At 41.9% G+C, this 19755-nt stretch overlaps 1 protein-coding gene and 1 pseudogene across 1 annotated transcript in view; one reads left to right on the top strand and one right to left on the bottom strand.

Annotated features, from left to right (window-relative positions):
* Positions 1 to 3092, top strand: part of arhgap21b (Rho GTPase activating protein 21b) — a 36390-nt gene extending 33298 nt beyond the window's left edge. The window contains 1 exon segment of the mRNA XM_051953941.1: positions 10 to 3092. Coding sequence (XP_051809901.1) covers positions 10 to 1587 — 1578 coding nt within the window. The 3' untranslated portion in view covers positions 1588 to 3092.
* Positions 3093 to 6216: 3124 nt separating this feature from the next.
* LOC110957085 (dipeptidyl aminopeptidase-like protein 6) overlaps positions 6217 to 19755 on the bottom strand; it is a 77664-nt pseudogene continuing 64125 nt past the window's right edge.

The raw sequence follows: 19755 nt of genomic DNA, 5'->3' as shown, positions 1-19755 counted from the left end.
TTCTGTCAGCAGGGCTTGTGGGGGTCAGGGAAGGATCAGTGTAGCAAAGAGATGCTGCGCTCCTCCTTCTTCGCCAACCGCAAACGCAAGAAGCCCAAGGACAAAGCTCATCCCAGCAGTTCAGACGATGACCTGGACCATGTGTTCACCAAGAAGGAGCTGCCAGAGGAGAACCAGCAGCAGCCTCTGTGGTCCCCAGACAGTCGGACAGAGGAGGAAGAGCAGACGGATGAAACCAGCAAGAAAGAGAACCTCAGGAACAGCTCAGAGGAACAGCTGGACACATCCAACAGGAAAGAGTCTCTCTCGAGCAGCCCTATGTCACAGGCTTCTCCCTCCCTGCCTCCAGAGCACATTTCTTCCACCCTTCAAGCCGGTTCTCCCTATACCTCACCTTCCCATTCCCCAAACCTCAGCTACCGCATGCCGCTGGCTCACCAGTCCTCCCTATCGGACCCGCCCTCCAACTACGATGACACGGTGTCCGACCTCGGTACGATGAACAGCACCAGCTCTCAGGCATCAGTGCCCAGAGTGAGGCGTGGCAGGATGGCGGCTCTGGGTACAGAAGCATGCCCCAGCGGGCTGGGAGCAGAGGTTTGCTCCATTACCTCAGACTATTCCACCACATCCTCCATGACTTTTCTGACTGGAGCCGAGCTCAGCACCCTGAGTCCTGAAGTGCAGTCAGTGTCTGAGAGCAGAGGTGGAGAAGATGCAGACGATGAGAGAAGCGAGCTCGTCAGTGAAGGAAGGCCGATGGAGACGGACAGTGAAAGCGACCTGTCTGTGTTTACTGTCGGGAAAGCTGATCAGCGGGAACTGCAGGAGGCTCCTCGACCGCTTCCCTCACACAGACTGATTGAGTGTGATACACTCTCCAGAAAGAAAGCTGCCCAACAGAAAACCGACAGCGAGTCTTCACTGGATGGAGCTCGTAGCGATAAAGATGCCAACAGACTCTCACGTGTTTTGGGGTCAGTAAAAGGCCGTTCTACTGGAAGCCTCAGCTCCTCATCCCGGAGCGAGCTGGATAAGACGGAACCTGCATGGAGGTTGAAGATCACAGATCGACTGAAGGTGCGTCTTCGAATGTCTGTGGATGACATGTTTGGTGTGGGCAGCCAGAGGAGTCGTTCTCCGGAGGGCCGCAGTAAGAAGAAGAATATCAGACGCCGGCACACTATGGGTGGCCAGAGAGACTTTGCAGAGCTGTCTGTTTTGGGGGACTGGCCGCAGTCGGTTGCCATCGGTTCAGGCTCGCGGTCTGAGCTTTCAGCTGTAGACCGGCTGAAACCTAAGTGCAGCTCTCAGGACTTCTCTATTGGGGACTGGATCGCTCGCGAGCGCCACCGTACCAGCAATCCTGAGGTCAGCCTGGACTTCTCTGAACAGCAAGGAGGGCTGTGCAGCGTGAACTCGCCAAACTTCGGAGCCTCGTCCTCTTCTGAACTCCCGCATCGACCTGCGGAGGTGTTGAACGGCGACGTCCCCCAGAGTAAAAATCTGAGCCTTTCAGCCACTGCTCACCCACATAAACTCACCAGCTCCCAGGTGGTCCATTCGCGCTTCTATCAGTACCTGTGAGAGGCGTTGGACGTGTGGCTGTGTCTGTTTTCCATCTGTAGATGTGTACGTACTTGGGAGTTTGTTAGTATAATGTCTGTTATGTGACAAGTGTTAGTGAATGAGCATGTTGTACAAAAAAATTGTCCGGAGTGTGCGTCTGTAACTGGTGTGTGTGTGTGTGTGCGTGCGTGAAAAGAGAATAACTGCACACAGGGATTGTTGGTCTTGCTCATGTATAAGGCATGGAACAAAATGTTGTTTATATCTTTTAAATTTTCTTTGTTTTTTTTATGACAAATGACTTTGGGATGGCTCAGCAGGAGGACTTCCTCCCTCCTAATACAAATCCCTGTTATGCTGAAGATCGAAAGGACCTGTTGCTCATTAAACAAGAAACAATGAGCCTGTGAAGTATATTCAAGGAAGTGTGAACACGAGTTAAAATTGTTTAAAGGTTTAGCTAAGTAGCTTTAAGGATGAACTGACTTATAATGAATAGGAAGTAGTAAAAAAGTACAGATTTTTAGTATTGCAGAGGAACTATTTTTGTCTAAAGAAAGTTATGATGTTCAAAGTCAGTGAGTCTGTTGGTAACCAAATGAAGAATGTACAGACATGCTTGCTGTAATACTGACTAAAAGCTTTAGATGCTTGTGTTTCATTCTAAAGTGTACATATCCCTATTTTTCTGTGTACTTGAATTGTGTTTTTGGTACAGCCTGTGTGTGACTGCCTACAAGCTCTCTGCTGTCAAAGGGGCCTTTCCAAAGGTACAAAGATGACGAGGAGACACTGGACTTATGCAAATGGTAATAAAGTTCTTTTTCATCCCTGCTATGTGGTTTAAAGAGCGGCGAACAACAGCCCTTCTGATGCAGATGTTCAGCTGTGTTTAAGTGTTTGTGGTTCACACATCTGTCAGAGAGTGGCAGCAGACTGCAAAGAAAGGAAAGATGGAAGAATAAAAATAGGTAATTCAATCAGAAAATCATGTTTCTTCATATAAGAAAGTGCCTCACAATGAAATGTTAAGGGTGCCATATTGTCTTTGTTGAGACAGAAGATGTTACTGTGAATGACATTTTTATCGTTGACTCTCAGTCATTCTACAGGTTCTGAAAATGCCGAGCTTCCATTCCTGAGGCATTCCACTCTTGTCTTAAATATGTTTTATACATTTTTTTTCTCTCCTGTTTTTCATTTTTTGATTTTAACAGAACTTGAATTTGAAATTTTCAGTGTAAAATAAGTAACTTAAATGTACATACAAATGCCATGTTTTAGCTGCTTTACTTTTCATTTACATCAGATTGCAGGATTTAGGACAGTATTGTGAGACGAGATGCTCATGAGGCCTGTGTGGGTGTAGTGGGCGGTTTGGTACTTCTCTGTGGAGAGAGGGTCCCTGAGGATGAGGACCCGTCATTGAGCTGTATCGTTTGCATCAATGCGCTGTTCCTCTGATTGTGAGGGGTGTGCGCAGACTCCTGAAACAACTGGAAATAAATTTTGTCAATGGCAAATGTCTACGTATGTTTTTTTTCTTAGACTGACTTGACAACTGAATCCTTACTGTGGGTTTCAAGCTTCTGTTATTCAGTTCCTCCACACTTCCTTTTTTCCCCCCGACTAATTACTCCTGAAAACCTCAAACCTGTTAAATTTCTCTATGAATGTGTAACAAAGAAATGTTTTACTACACCATCTATTTGTGTGTTTGAGTGCCAGATAAAATAAGAAATGATTTCCTTTTAAAGCACTTAGCAAACTGACCTGCAGTAAAATGTCAGGCATGAGAGTTTTTTAGTGTTAGAGCACTAAACGGTGTTTGTCAAAAAAAAAAAATACTATAGTAGAAATTTCCAGATCTGGCTCTATTTCATGATTTGCAATTTGGGCATTTACATATGTGCACAGGAAATGAGCCTTAAGCAGAGGTTCATTGTGTTAAGCATTGAAACTGAACCACTTCAAGAATTTAATTTCAGTTAATGGAAGATTGAATTTACTTTTAAATATGCCTTTAGGGCTAAAAGGCCGTAGGATACGAGTGCCCTTGATTAGCTGAAGTATAATTATGAATCAACATGCTCAGTAGAGCTATTCATAGAAAAACTGGATGTAGGTAGTTTGCTGCTGCTACACTTTGAATAAATTATCCTGGATTGTTACTATTAATTGGTCTCAGCAGTATTTAACAATAAGCTGAAACAATGCTAATTGGACCGTGATTATACTAGTCAGACTAATGTTTGATTTTACTAAACCAAAGAGCATTATGCATGTTTAAAGTTTATTAAAGTCACAGGTATTTTTGTTTTTTATCTTTCAAACGCCTAATTAATAATACTGTGTTGTTCAGTTTGCGTGTGTCCTGCAATGCCCTTGTCCTGGCAGTAGGTGGCAGCAATCAGCTTTCAGGAGATTAGTGACTACGGGTGCCGCGCAGGCCGAAAAAGCAATTTACTGCTGAAGAGTAACGACCTACTGGCTTCTCTCACTGATCATTACAACATTTTCCAGGTTAGTAGTGCAAATAACGCTTTTATCATTTACAGATAAGACTTACACAGATATGTTGTACATGTGCATACAGTGAGTTATTTGATCAGAATTTTTATTTTAAGGACACTTTTTTTTTTAACTATTCCGTCTGTTCTGGATTTGTCCGTGTTGGCTAGTTAGCCGTGGAGCTATTTCATATTCCTCATGAGTCTAATATAAGGGACAGGCTGCTTAAAGTGCTTAATTGCTGCTTAGGTGAGTTGATGTGTTTTAATAAATAAATTACATTGGGCTAGCTAAAACATGCAAACAAAGCTTTTACTGACGAACATGCTTGGTTAGCTTCATGTTTCTGTGTTGATGGGAGAACATAGACGCGTCTGTGGTCTAACTCTGGTCATCTGGTCTCTCACAGAGCTTCCAGTACGCAACCATTATTGTCAAACAAGATCAAAAATCTGCCCAAATGCAGCAAAACATTAGTGGCATTAGTATGCAAATGTTCCACTAAAAACAATTCCCTGTCGCATCTTCTCAACACTCAACATGACTATGGTCAATTTAAAGAACTTTAAACAAGACAGTTCCCCCTTATGCTGTATAATAACGTGGTGCAGCCAGACCATCTCTAGTGTGTGTTAGCACTAGAGAGCACTAGTGTCCACTGATGCATGTGAGGCGTTTAGGGAGTATTGATAAACTTTAATGCTACTGACAGGGTGTGTGAGACTGTTTCAGGGACATCTTCAAATTTCAGCTTCAGAAAATGACTGGGTTTACTCCTGCCTCCCTCCCCTAAACAGCATGAGTCACATCGCCCACCCACCACCACAAGTATATTCTCAACCTGTGAGGAACAACAACATGATGCATTGCATTTATTCAGAGTGTAGCCAAAGCCCTGCTGGTACAGTGCAAATGCAGCCACTGCCTCAACGTTCTGCAAATCAAAACACTAATGCTACTGAAAATATATGTACAGAAAAGCTACCTTTTATTATTTTTAAAGTCTTAGATCATCTGTATGAATAAAGGGGTTAAATATATTAAGCATTTACCTGCACCTTTATTGTTTCTAATCATTTCCATAATATGTAAGAAAGTTCCAGTGTGTATGGAATTGCCATCAAAAGGTAAGGCTTAAAATGTTTGGGTGAAGGTGCAGCCAAAATTCTGGATGCAAAAACAGAGTGAAACTGAGTTTAGTGCTGAGAAATGTTTATAAAATGATCTCCAATGGTTGGTCAATGCTCGTTCTCTTGTCGTAATCAAAACCTTGTAAGCTCCATTTGAAGGCAGCTTTTGACGGCTTACAAAGCAACATTTTGATGGCATGGAAGGCAACGGTATAATATACATCTTGTGAAACAGGAGATTTATGTCACTTTTGCTTTCTACAGGCGTGGCTTTCGATGCGAGCGCCAGCTATGGGAGTCAAAGAGCCTGGACAGGGACATCTTGGTTGCTTGTTTTCTGTGTGCAGGTAATTATCTGGTTGTTTGTTTTGCCGGGTAAGAATTATGGGTAATGGTGAAAAGACATGATGTAGTTTCAGTGTGACATAATTCTCTTCCAGTCTCTCATGAATTAGTCCTCCAGCTACACTCAATGTGCATTCATGTGTTTTATAAGAGCGGCTGTGGGGAAGCCCTGAAGCTTGTATGCTTTGAAAATCTAGCTTATAATGTGGAAGTCCCATAACCTGCAGTCTTTCTAACAGCCAGTAGGGTCTAAGAGAAAAAGCTTAATTCTCCACTAATATATTACTTTAGGAAACTTCTTTTTAGTAGGTTTATGGTCTCAGTTGTGGATTTGATGCATTCTTCAAAACAGTATGATCTTTATTTTGTAAGTATGGTTACATTTGGAGTAAAGCAGACGACTATGCTTCTCAGTGTGTGCGGTGTCCTCTGATGATGTCATGGTTGCCACGTTAACCTTTTATATTCAGTCTGTGGCTTCAAATTTTAAAATTAAAACCCATTACTATTTATTTTTACTTTTACTTATTAATTCAGTTTGAACCGAGTTAAACCTCACAAACTCGGAGGGATATTAGAAACCAGTTAGTATTTCTGTGGTATAAAATTCAGTGATAATTAAATATCAAGTATTTTTGGTGTAAAATCAGTGATGGCTGAATTCTATTTAGACATTTTAATTTTGACCCACTTGGACATTTAAATACATACAGTCATTGTTTTGTTATTAAAGAGCCTATCAGACATCAGCTATTTATGAAATCTATGCAGCCATTGTTTGTGTTAAAAAAAAAAATCTCAACCCATCAGTTGTACTGCAGTACTTCTACTGCACACAAGAGGGCCCACTGGCTCTATTGAAATGGATAAAATGTCACACACTGTACTTTCTTGATGTACACACTAAAGTGATGTATAGTCACGAATAAAACTAATGAAGGATACATTTTCAAAATGCTTTATATACAAGTTGCACATACAACATAAAGACTTAAACATATAAGTTTTATACACTTTGTACATCAGCTGACTAGAAACCACTGACAATACTAACAGAAGTGACGTGAGGAGAGTCGATAACACACAAAGCAATCAAAGCAACTCACAAAATAATGGAAATTCAGCATAGTTAACTCACCAGTATGCCAGTTTGGATGGTAAATATCAAGAATCCGCAAACGAAATGTTGTTTACATTTTTGTGTCAGTACAGTACCATCTTTCAAGCAGACCTACAGTTATGTTATATTCACTGCTTTCCAGGTTGTTGAGATAAAATGTGCCAAACCTTTGCTCATAAATAACTCGGTTCAGACAAGGCTATCGATATCTGCTCAATTCCAGAGTCATGTGGGCTCCTAACATGACCATTTCACCCACGGTAAGGCACAGTGACTAAAAGAACGAGAGTTCAATTGAGAAGTGTGAGGAGGAAAAATATGATTCCATACCATTTATGTAGAGATACAGTTTTTTTGGAGTACAACACAAGTTAAACATTGTGCCTTTGTTTTGTAAAGCAACTAAGGACTGATGCAGCCGGACATCCCACTCAGACAGAACAACTGTAAGACACTGAACAGAGAAATTCTGAGAAACAGGTAGCAATAATCATACTCATGAACACAATAATCAGTAAGTTAGTTGGCAAGGTTATCAGAAACTGGCAGCCTTTCAAAAGTTAAATCTCAACATAATGAACTTATCTTCTCAGGGGGATATTTTGTGCTGCAAAGCGCTCGATTAATGTGCCTGTTTTGGAATGGAGACGCATTGCTGGATGGATGTTATGTTGACCCTCCTGGTCCACCAGAGGGAGTACTAGTCCATTTATTCCAATAGCAGAGAGACATGACTGTTCACATCTGAGATTTATTCAGCCTCCTTTTGGCTGGTTTCCTCGTCAGCAGCCAGTGCGAGGCGGAGAGAGGGGATGTAGGCAGGGCCCTTTTTGCACATGCAGGTGCTGCACTTCAGATTAGAGCTAAAATCAGATCGGACGGCAGGTGGGGTGGATTTATTGTGTTAGAAAGATCTGTTGCATATTGTGCTGTAGTAGCTGGCCGGGGCTGCTCGGGGGATCGGTTAACTGTCGTCCTCGCTCTCTCCCTGGTCGTCCGTCAGTATCTCAGGCACCCGGAAACACTCCTCGAAGAAGTTGACCAAGGACTGACTGAGGTGCTGCTGTGTCCCTCGCTGTGTAGGAAGTGTCCCTCATCTGGGTAGATCTGTGGTAAATACAGAGTAACAGGAACTAAATGGATGTTTTCATGATTTGAGAGTGCAGTGTAGGAAAACAGAGCAACAGAATAACAGTCAAGTGTTCCCATATACTTGTTCAGCAGGTTTAAACAACACTTTGGCATTTTCCATGAACTTCTTAATGACAAGTAAACTAGGCAAAGTAGCGTCATCATAAAGTGGTGGTACAGGCTATGTTCCAGTGAGTATAAGAAGCCTGAAACACAACCAGTTGTTTTTGATCTACCAAAAACCTTGAAGAAGAAGAAACCAAAACTTCAAAAGTGTTCTTTTTCAGTCTGAAAGTTGTAATTCTTCATCTTTCCTCGCCCACTGTAATCACCAGATTTAGCTGCCTATGACTTCCTCCTGTTCCCACAAAATTACATTCAAGCAGAAGAGTCGCCGTTTTGCCACATTTTCTGAGATTTGGTTTCCCATCATACTGACATGCGTGCAAAAGCGCTGGGAGTGCTGAATCACTGCACATGGAGACGACTTTGACAGCGATGGCAGCCAAGTTTAGGTACGGTGTTTGATCACACCACTTAGTCGTATGTTCTGGGTTGCAGTTGTCCCGTGCTTGTGTCGGGATGGTGAACCTTTGATATCAGCTAAAATAACAAAAAACTGGTGCAACTTGATGGAATCCGATGACTTTTCAGCCTTAAGTGCTGTTTACCAAAACTGTCTGAAAGTTGCAAGTGCTACTTTTGGAATATTTAGCTTTATTTTATGTTTTAGCGTACATTTGTGTCATTTGATCCAGTCATTTCAGAAGCCGTATCTCACCTGTAGCGTGTAATGGCCTTCTCGCTTATTAAATAGTTGATTGAATTTTGGCTGTGTGCTGGAAGTGAACCTTTCTGTGGTGGTAGAGAAGATGAGATTTGAGATAAACATCAGTTTCTGATCAAAGATAGTTACTGTTTCACTGCAGTATGTAGCAACAACAATGAGTACTACCATCAGCGTTTGGGTGAATATTAGGTACCGTTTCTCCAGCAGCTGAACACCGCTCTGGTGTGCTAAGTTTGCAGTCTGGAGGAACACAAATGGGGAAGAAATGTCATCAAATAGCATTTTTAACCGACCTTTACTCTTTCTGCCCACTCCAGCTAAACATGCATAATTTTTTGATAAGGAGACAAAAAGGTGGACACTTTACGTATATACTCGGGAATCTGTCTTTGCTCCGAGATATCGTTCTGAAAAAGCAGATGCTGCAGTTTGAAAAAGAGAAAACCAGCAGTTAGAAAGGTCACTCGCCTCACTGTTCCAAGAGCATTACAGTTTAATATTCCATAACAGTGAAGTGTCAAGTTTACCATTATAGCTCGAAATCGGTGATGGGGGAGACAGCCGTTCCACATTTAAGTTGGTCAAACTCCCCCGAGCTCAAAAGCCATTGTCGCTAAATATCCCCCCATAGGTCGGGACAAAGAAGGAGATGCTATTTAATTTCACTTTTATTTGCGTGAAAGCATGCAGCTTACCATTCCCTTCGTCTCTTCGAGCATTCCGTCTTCATAACCTTCCGTAGACTCCCATTCGACTCTTATCAACGTAGGGCTCTTTGGATATGAACCTGAAAATGAAACAAAATGAATAAAACTTACAGCCTGTTCGGCCCCTTCAGTTGCAGTCATGCTCACAGCTGTAGCGAAAGTCAGACCTGAGCGCCTCCAGCTGGTCCCTCTCTCCAGCTTCCCAGTTTCCTGGCGGACTTCGTGAAGGAGGTTTGTGCCTGAAAGCCGCTGCCGTGGCCGTCAAGCGGATGACGATGGTGCTGAAGCTGCTGACCAGAACTGTGGCCCAATCCACCCTGGAAGCGCTCCGTCACCATCTGCCGCCAGGTGTACCGTCCCTGTGAAGCGAAACGCTGGTAGTAAGCTTCAAGGGATGATTAATGAAGTCGGAGACTTTTGTGGCCATACTCGGAAGATTTCAACCTTTGTACAACACCACAAATCCCGACACGTAAACAAAGAACTGAATCAACTTATCTTCTACAGAGTCTTTCAAATAATCAATAGTAACAGTTTTACAAGTGTGAGTGTGCAGTACTTTTTTTCTAGCATGATTGTATATCTTGAGTGACAGAAATTTATTGAAGCTATTTTAGAGCTTTATTAAATCAGTCCAGTCAATGCAGAAAAAGCTGGGAGAATTTTTTGATTTTCTTTGTTTCCAGCTGCTTTGGGGAGGGGTTTGGACTTTGCAAGTAAGTTTGGTAATTTCATTTTAAGTCTAAAACTGATTGTGACGTTTTTTTCTTCAGCTTCACAGACATAAACTAAAACAGTGACTGACAGAATAATGAGGCATCTGTCCAATCAGGGTTGTCTCCAAACTGACAAAAGTGACTGTTCTATTCTTCTACCGTTTGACAAACCTAGGGAACGAGGTTTGAAAGATGAGGGCATTTATCAGGCAGGCATAATGTTGCATATGATGACAAGTAGTAACTCAGAGTTTCTGATCTCCAAATCGCAAAGACAGTTTTACAACTCAGTACCTTGGGACGGTTTCTCAGTCCCACTTCTGACTTCATTTCCTATGTCTGTTGTAAGCTATTTAGACTTTCCAGTGTTGTTAATCAAGGATTAAACTTGTTATTTTAAGAAAGCATACAGTTTCAGTAACACGATGCTGTGTGTTATCCGGCACTTTGCTACCAAAACAATAATACTTCTGCTTTTCACGATCATATAAATCCTTTGACGTTATTTCTAATCTTCTGTTTCTTCAGTGAAGTGAACTTAATGCGGCATACCAAAGATAAACCAGAATCCAGTGTTTATGGTTCCATACTGCACACCCCCACTCTTTTGAGTCATCCAGATTTAGGGAAGAGAAATGCTAAACCAATCTAGTTTCTTTTGAATAACAATGGAAGCATTTTTTTAGTTGCAACATTCAAACTTTGATAATATTGTGTGCAGTCCGTCGTAGAGGTAGCTTTTGAAAGTAGATATATACTCACACTAGCAGCAGTAGAGGGTAGTGAGCTGTATCTATGAATCCAGCTGGCTTGAGAATCTGCATTGTCAAAGCTGCACAAAGAAGTAGAGGCCAATGAGAATCTTTTAACCCACACTGACTTGTTTTATTCACAGTTAAGTGAATGCAGATGCATACTGTAGTCGTCTATGGTGATCGTCTCGTACTCTACTCTGGGCATCTGCATGTTGTTGTATGTGTTGTGACTCTTTCATTTGTCTCCACGTCAAACACCTCTGCAGTTCAAGAGAAAAACCTGTTACAGTCTCTCAGTGACATTTTTTATCGATCCAAACATATTTGCAGTGAATTCAGTCCACTTTGCCGTACACGATGATGTGGGAGAGACACTCACTCTGTTTGTCGTCAGTGCTATAGACAGCCACACTGGTATATCTGGACCTATAAAGAGCATTTAAGGGGAAAACAGTTAACAGAAGTACAGTAATAGAAGATAATTTGATAGCATCATAAAAATATCTCTCAAAAGACACTAATAATGGGCTCAAATGACTCTGACAAACTTCTAATCAAGCCACTGAAACCCAGGCGCGTCTCTGCAACAGAATAATCTCTCCGTCTTAAACAGACTTCAGAAGGAGCCCTCTCAGCCAGCTCTACAGTTAATAATCTACTTCCGTCCCACGAGGAAGTAGCTATTATTCACAATGGAGCTACTCTCCAAAGATCCAATTAATGAAGAAAGCCACTGGCACTTCTCCTCTCCAGAGTGCTCCTCCTAAACAAATCAGCTTCCATAGAAGCTGAGTGATGTTGTTGCCCAGTGTTGAAGCCATAAGGACAGTAAAACAAAAAACAATGATGTTGTGTCTCCTAAGGAGCAAATTGAGTAAACAACAACACAATGGTAACCCACTATTCTTCTCCATATAACAAACACTACAAGCAGAAGCTCACGCTCTCTGCCAGCAGTTCAGTACTTCTCACATGATTGTTGACATGAAGCCATTTATTTCTGTGGTTAATCAGCGGGCTTTGACGTTCTACAGTTGATGTAAGTTCTCAACCTGGCATGAAGCACTAATTCAGATCCTCTACTACCGAACACGACTCTCTGCCTCTCCCCAGCAGAGTTTCATTCTCAAGAGTGCCTCTTCAGTAAAACACATTCGAACCGATGTCACAAAGAAAGTTGTGACTCAAGGTAAAGGACACTTACCTTTACAGTAAAGTAGGAAGTACTGCATGTCGTGGCTGAATGAAACATCCACGTAGCCGCACTTGAACTCACAAGACAGGCAGCAGCGGTTGAATGGAGGGATTGTGCTCAGCGCTGCAGGACGGCAACGAGTAAATTCATTGTGTACTTTCAACAAGCACTCGATGAAATCCCACAAGCTCTCGGATGACGTCTGATTAAAATCCTACCTGTATAAGTGCCGCCGTTGGGGTCGTCCTCTGTGCTCAGAAAGTATCTGGGAAACATCCAGAAAATGAGGCATCAACTAACAAATTACCTGGATTTTCTTAGCAGTGGCTTTAAAACGTGAATGCAAAAATATCCAAAAGTCCTACATGGATTCCTTCATGGTTGTAGGCAGTATGCTGGTGACGTCCCAGTCTCCAGAGGTCAAGGACTGAAGGATGTCTTGCTCGTGTTAGGCTGAAAGAACAGCAACATATTAACCCTCATAACAAACCCCCCAAGTGATAAATACACAAGCACAATTTTGCTGTTATATACCAATTGAGGTGGACATGGAGATGTGGAAAAACTTCCCTCTGCCACCCTGGGGATTGCCCTGGTGAAGAGAACTTATGTCCGTCTTGGGAAAGAAGTGGCGGTTCATTCTGCAGAGTGAGAGAAATAATAAAGCCTGCATGTGTGTGTCCTAAAACATGCCTGCAGGGCTTTTTGGAATCTCCTGGTATTTACTTCTACAGACACACGGAGCAAACACAGTCTGTTTTCATCTAAATGCGATGCAGTAACAGGGCAGCAGTGTTTTGATGGCATACCTGTCGGTGCAGCCAGCTGTCACTCTCGTCTTCATGTTTCTGAAAGGAATAGGAAAGTCTGAGTAGAGAGCTTTAATCGAGAAATTGCACAAAAATGAAAGGATAACTATGGCAATATTCTACATTTGCCACCCAATTAGCAAACCGAAAGGCTGCAGTTTAGGATGTATGAAGTGTGGTAGTTAAATAATGAATCACTTTAAGCAGGCGGAAATTTTCAGGGGTTGTTTATTCTGTTTATTCTATGCCCACTGATCAATGCATGCTATGTGCTCCAGTCTAGTACGCTGTGGTTTGACTGACACAGGCTCAGTCTCCTCATATAATAGCCGCACCTCATACATTTTTCAGAGCGTCTGACTTGGGGATTAAACTGTCGCGTCAACGGTATTACAATTTCAGGCTGTCCTCCTCGTGTGACAGTCACACTTTTCATCGTATGTCATGTGGTAAAGCTGTGTCACGTTTTCAATTTGTTAGAGTGAAGATTGAGCTGAAGCTTGACACATTATATCTTGCTTATCTAGTCTGTGCGAAAACCAAAGTGTAAAAGCAGCAATTTAAAAGATTTATTACCATATAGTTTCATGGATACACAAGCTTCTCATCTAATTCTCCACCAGATGTATTTCTGAGAGTGCTAAACAAAGCAAAATAATTTCCTGTAACACCTGAGCACTGTAGTTTTTAGCAAACATCACCCACACTGGATTACATAGTACAGTTGCTTGGATGCTGCAATGAGTATTTGCAGCAGGATGATAAATGTAGGTTTAATTAAAAACCTACATTACCCATGTTTATGGACATGCGAGAACATGTCAGTCATATGATTTTTTTTTCCCCCCCAATGAATGTCACCGTACTAATCATTCAACACCGCATCAACAGTGGCAGCTAATTTCACACTTTGCTTCACCTTAATGCAGACTCCAGTGGTCGCCTCACACAGTGTCAGGATGGAGTTGTTCTGGGCTCTGTTCAGCCAGTTGACAGCCAGTTTGGTGTTGGTGGCCCATTTCACCATGGTAATATAATATTCCCTCCTGGAAAACCAGAGAGTGAAGACATCACATCTCTGACAAACTCTGTTTCCTCTTTCTTTAAGAAAAGGCTCCAGGGATGTTTTTGCGCTTGTCGCTCCACACACAATGAGGCACCTCCAGTTTGTCACTCACCCTATTCGGGGGTCATCGGGTTTCTTCATCACCACCGTGTGGCAGAGGACCGTGGAGGCTCACGACTGACAGGTGCACTACAGGGTTTTCCTCACCAGCCTGCAAGAGCCGCAGGAAATGAGACACTTTGGGTCAATCTGGATTACACTTTGAGACAGTGAGAAGCTGTCTTTCTATTGTTTTCAGAGTTAAACAAGATCTGTCCATCAAAGGCCTTATATCAACTTAATATGAATATTTAAACCTGCCAGTACCTGATTTTTTTTTTTTTTTTTGGTGCAGCTAAAATAGGGATGGCTGATGGATGATCCCAAATAATACTGATGCTTCTTATTTTCTCATCCAGTAGCCATTTTGTATTGGCACTGAGATACACATCAGTTTCTTTAACAAACAAAGAATTGTGAATGTCAGTTTTCATCCCCACAGTGGTCTCGGTGGAAAAGCTCATGACAAAGTTTAAGTTGATGAGGGTTAAGATGTTTACCACAATGCGGCGTGTCGGTTGCAGTCACCGTTGTTTTACCTTTGATTGTGTATCAAAGAACCAGATATGTTAGAACTTTTATATCAATAATTAGAGCATCTGTGGAAGTGAGTCACTTAAAGATTCTCTGTGGGAAAACTAGTGGGATATTCACTTCCAAATCCTCCTCCTTGAGCCTCCTCTGTCCTCCTGAAAGCCTGAAATCAATCTGAGCACACCATCTTGTTTCCATTTCTTAAATGTGTCTAGAGGAGGGAAAGGGGGCTTTCTGGAGGAGCTACTGATGCATCCTTTGTGGAAGTCTATTTAGATGGTATAAGAGGAGCACCACACACAGCTAGAATATATAAACATGGCGGGAGCAAGGCTAACAAACGTGACTGTAACTCTACCATAATATGTCTTACTTTTCTATTTGGGTAGTACTGCTTCATACATTATGGTGGTTGTCTTGATAGATTCTTGACTTATGCCCTGTTGTGAATTGAATTATAAGTAAATATACGCTGTAAATTGTCACAAACACGGTTATTTTCAGTTAACAGAGAAAATAAAATACAGATGCCAGCTTTAACAAAAACGTTGCACAGATGATGCAGCTGTGTGAAAATCAGTTGACATTTTGTAAAATGCCGGTTGTTTCAACTCCTCTCTCATCTTGTCTTTTCTTGCCTTCTCACATCTGTGGTTGGTAGAACTAAGAGGTTGGGGGGGAGTTAAGTAAGGGAATTGAAGATGTAGAAACTGGGAGAGGGGTTAATCCACAGAGATATACACATTGGGCACTTTTCATCATGCTAACTCATGCTTGCTCGCATCTCCTCTCTCTTCCGGGAGATGTTCTCCCTCTTCCATCATGGAGGATCTTGGCTGTTGAGGAGACTTTAGGAGCAGCATTGAGTAAGACAACATTAAGTAACCTACATAGAAATGTTTTGTGAAGCAGTGTGTCATATAAATGCTGCACCTTCACAGGTTTCTGGTTTGACTGCTGATACAGCGGTGCAGTATGCAATAAATAACTCGTGTCACTTCTAACGCTATGAAATGAAAGGCTTTCTCATTAGGCTGCTTCAGCTCCTCCGTCCTTGAATCTCTTCCTTACACATCTTCATTGACCTAAGACCAGATATACTCGATAAACCCACAGAGAGCTGCAGGTTTGGGTGACAACGTTCTGTAGATTCATCACTACAAGCAACCCCATTGACATTGTCATATTGTTTTCGTTTGATACTTCTTTATGACAAAAATACCAATTAAAGCCACTTAGAACAGGTGTGGGATTTGCTCCTGCAGACTTGCCTTTGGGTAGTGGTAGTCTAAGCTGGCAGGATATGGTGTTCCTGTGAAGAATGGGACCTCCATTTTTGGCACCAGCGTGTCATTAATGGTCATGTAGGCCAAACGCAGTCCGTCTGGAGACCACCAGTGAGCTATGTGGGTCTGCAGGATCTCCTCTGTAAGATAAAACAACCATATAGACACTAAGAACAAAACCGAAGAACAGATGTAGAGCACAACCAGACAAGCCCTCAGTAGAGGGCAGAACCACGCCCTCTACTGGCGAAAACCCTGTCCTCCCCATACAAATGATGCAATATGTATCAATTTGATCATCGTACGTATCTCCCTTTCTACTTGATCTGCTGACCTGTAACTCCACAACTGAGCAGGGGACCTTAGACTGATCTTCAGTGCCAAGTTTGATTATCCTGACTTCAGCACTTGCAGAGATATCGGAACGGACATAGCCACATACATACATACATACTTACCCAGCCAGCCAGATACCGCCACGAATGCAGTAACCCCGCTGACGTTCGTCAGGCGTGGTTAATAAGATCACTGTTTAAATTAATACTTGTGCATTCTGTTGTTTTTATGCTGGTTTCTTAGTTGTCTTTGCATGCTCAAGTATTCTTATGTTGTGTACACTGAACAATTTTGTCCTTGACTCTCAATATCTTTAGAATACAAGATTAAGATGTGATTTACTCAATTGTGTGATGAATTCTTCTCTAATCTGTTTAAATGACACTTCCTTCAAACACCAATCTCCAGGCAAAACAGTCTCATTTAATGTATCTGCAGCTTCCTCTTTGACATGCTTTGCACGTCATTTTCCAAAGACATTTGCGAGCATGTAAATAGACATTTAAATATGAAGGCATGTTATCTGGCTGGATCTCACTGAAGAATGACAAATTAGTTCCTCACTTTTAATTTAGACGGTTAGAAATTCAGATATACATTGATAGAGATGCCATCATTTTCTGTCTTTCTTTTTGAGCCAAAAAAACCCCACAGCCTTGAAATATCCCATGTCATTATAGGACTGGGCTTTTAAATAGTTTAAAGGCATACTGAAGAGAAAGTTCAGAAATTCCTTCTTGCTGGAAATGTATGATCATGCATGTCAATTTTAGTGTATTAACGCCTCACTCCACAGATAAACAAGTGATGTTTCTTCCAGCAGGGGCACAAGAGCTCTATGAAAAGTCCTTGCAGAACATTACATTAAACCTACATGTGGAGATACAACATTCACCTTTGCCTGGTCGAAAATAAAAAGGTTAACCTCTATGAAGACACGGTTCTCCTTTTAATCATCAGGCCATAATAATTTTTTCACATTGCTGTGAATGCAGGGTCTGAGTGGGGCAAAGGAGACCATTCAGCGCTGAATTCTCTGCATTTGATTGATTTTCCACTCTAAGGCCGAGTCTGGTTTGTTGCAGTGCATCAGGATTTTCAAGGCCTTTGCCCAGAGAAAATCAGTCTGAGCTACTTCTTCCTGAAGCAGGAAGAGCACAACAAAAAATTAATTTAATCCAGTATTATATGAAGGTCAGAGCATTTATTAAGACTCCTGGCATGTTGCTCTTTGCAGATGCTGCACTTGTTGACATTCGACGCAAGCCGCAGCGCATTACTGTGTGCTAGCAATTCATACTAATCAAAAGGTGTCTCTTTTTCCTGCAACAGCCCCACAGAAAGATTTCTTGTTTCTCACACTTGCACATTTGCTATGACAAATCAGCTTTGGGGTGCTGTGGTTGTGCAACTGATGTGCTACTCTCTGTGTTTTGCATCCTAGCCTCTAGTGCCAGATGTATCCATACAGCTGTCAAACCCTCCCTTAGCCAACACGAGGCCACAAGCAAAGAGCGAATCCTACAGATCTTTACAGGTACAGATCACCCCACATGTGACAAGGTAAACCTACATACATCGCCTTCCAAAGCTCTGCAGGAGACACTCTGAAAGTCTTTCCAGCTTCAATCCCATGACTTCTCTATCTTTAATCTGTTGATCAAAGGTAATGCTCATGCTCGTTGGTGCTCTATTACGACAACTGAGGAATAATTAGCAATGATCAGCATTGAAAGATTGCCTATAATTGTTGTTTACTGGGCTATCTGTAAATGCAGAAAGCTGGATTTGAACATTTTGCTAGAATTTCAGAAGAAGGTGAATCATCTGCTGCTCTGTCTTGTAGAATATCCCATTTGGTGTAAAGGTGCAGCTATAAGACTGGCACATTATCTTTAAGTGTTTCATTTAATGTCAGCGTGATACAACTTCACCTGTTTTAAAGAGAGCTCTAACAATACTGTGATGGGAACATTACCTGCACTCACGGATGATGATATTTGAGTCTACAGCATTAGATACCTGACAGAAAAGAGGCTCCCTCGCCTTGAACCATATTCACACAACTGTTGCCAAATCTTCGCTGCAAGAAATGTGTGTAAAATACGTCCGCTGCGTCATCTCTGTTTTGTGAGATGGCATGTTATATCCACTGATAAATCCCTACAACATAGTGGGAAAACACGGCAAGGCAAATCTTTCTTTAGCGCTCAAAATGGATTACGTCTTTTATGTCATGTTCTGCGTCGACAACAAAGAAATAATCCCATTAATGAAAAACCGATTAGAGCCGACCCTGAAGCAGTTCATGCTCTGTAACAGAATTTCCCTTACAATAACTGGCATTTTGCAATTACATTTACCCCGCAATTATTACCCCAAACCGCCCTCTGAATAAATCCACAATTAATAATTAGAACTATGCTGGAAACAGAAGTCTTAATAAGATACCATAAACTTTATTATAAATAAACACAGAGGGGAAAACGATTCTCAAACAGCGGCAGTGGATCGGTAAACAAAATCCGTATTCAAGTGGTATGTAATTAGAATGTCTGTCCCACATACGCTGTAATCAGAAAAATGTCTCATATTAAATTACAAGTGTGCTGGCTTTTGAGCATCTGCTGAGTGAGATTGCAATGGTGCAGACATGAATTAATTAAAATTGCCTCGACACAAAGACAAGCTATGGGAAGTGTAGAGAAGGAGGAGCACGGAAATGTAGCCAGCTGTGCTCTCTCAGAAGGAATCATGCGCACAAGTGAGTATGTTGCTGGTGGTGGGGCAGTGTCAGAAAGGACTAGATTAAAGTGGCTTCAGTTTAGCTGCCTGGATATAGTATGTGTCAGAAAGCTTGTGGGCACCTCTGACCAAATGTATACACGTTACTCTTGTGCTGTGTGGACGGTAGGCAGCTGTTTTCAGGGGGAAAACACCGCTGAAATCCCAGTGCACACCATCACCAAACAGCACACAGATGCAGTTAGCGACGAGCTGGTGAATGTAGTGGGAGCACAGCCAGATGCAGATGGCAGCTGTTTGTAAGGGGAAAGCTCTAAAAGTCTCCAATGTGCCAGACTACCTGCAGCAGTCAGAAGACAAAGTTAGAAAATGAGGTTAGCTAGTGATCAGAGTGAAACATTTAGCAGCCTAAAGCCAGATATCTGGAGGTAAAAGACAGTCACTATTGAGCCTCCATTAAAGCTTTAGAATTAACACTGCTATGTCAGCCTAAAGCTTTGAATTCTGAGTGTTGCTTGTGTTTAGGGCTTATTTCTGTGCCCACAAGTGGCCAAAATCAGCTAATACATGGTTAAAGAGACCATATTATGCATTTTTTTTCTTTTTTTTTCTTTAGTATGTTATTGCTTTATGTGCATGTAAATGGTTTGCAGCATCATAAAGTCCAAATCCATACCTAAGGGAGTTCCCACAGAAGCAGCTTCTCCTTACCTTCATAATTTTTACATTTAAGGTGTTTCATCTGATACTTCTCTGCGTCGCCATGTAACACATTCTCATAGTGCCTAGTCTGAACCTTAAACAAGCAACTTCCTTGCAGTTTGACATTATTTCTGTACTAGAACCACTTCTGCCAGGGTTATATGCTCATTGGTTTTTATGCTGTATGGCCAATGAGAGCAGACTGGGCT

This window comes from Acanthochromis polyacanthus, chromosome 9 (assembly GCF_021347895.1).
Source record: "Acanthochromis polyacanthus isolate Apoly-LR-REF ecotype Palm Island chromosome 9, KAUST_Apoly_ChrSc, whole genome shotgun sequence".
NCBI lineage: Eukaryota > Metazoa > Chordata > Actinopteri > Pomacentridae > Acanthochromis > Acanthochromis polyacanthus.
This window is presented reverse-complemented; position numbering and strand designations above follow the sequence as displayed.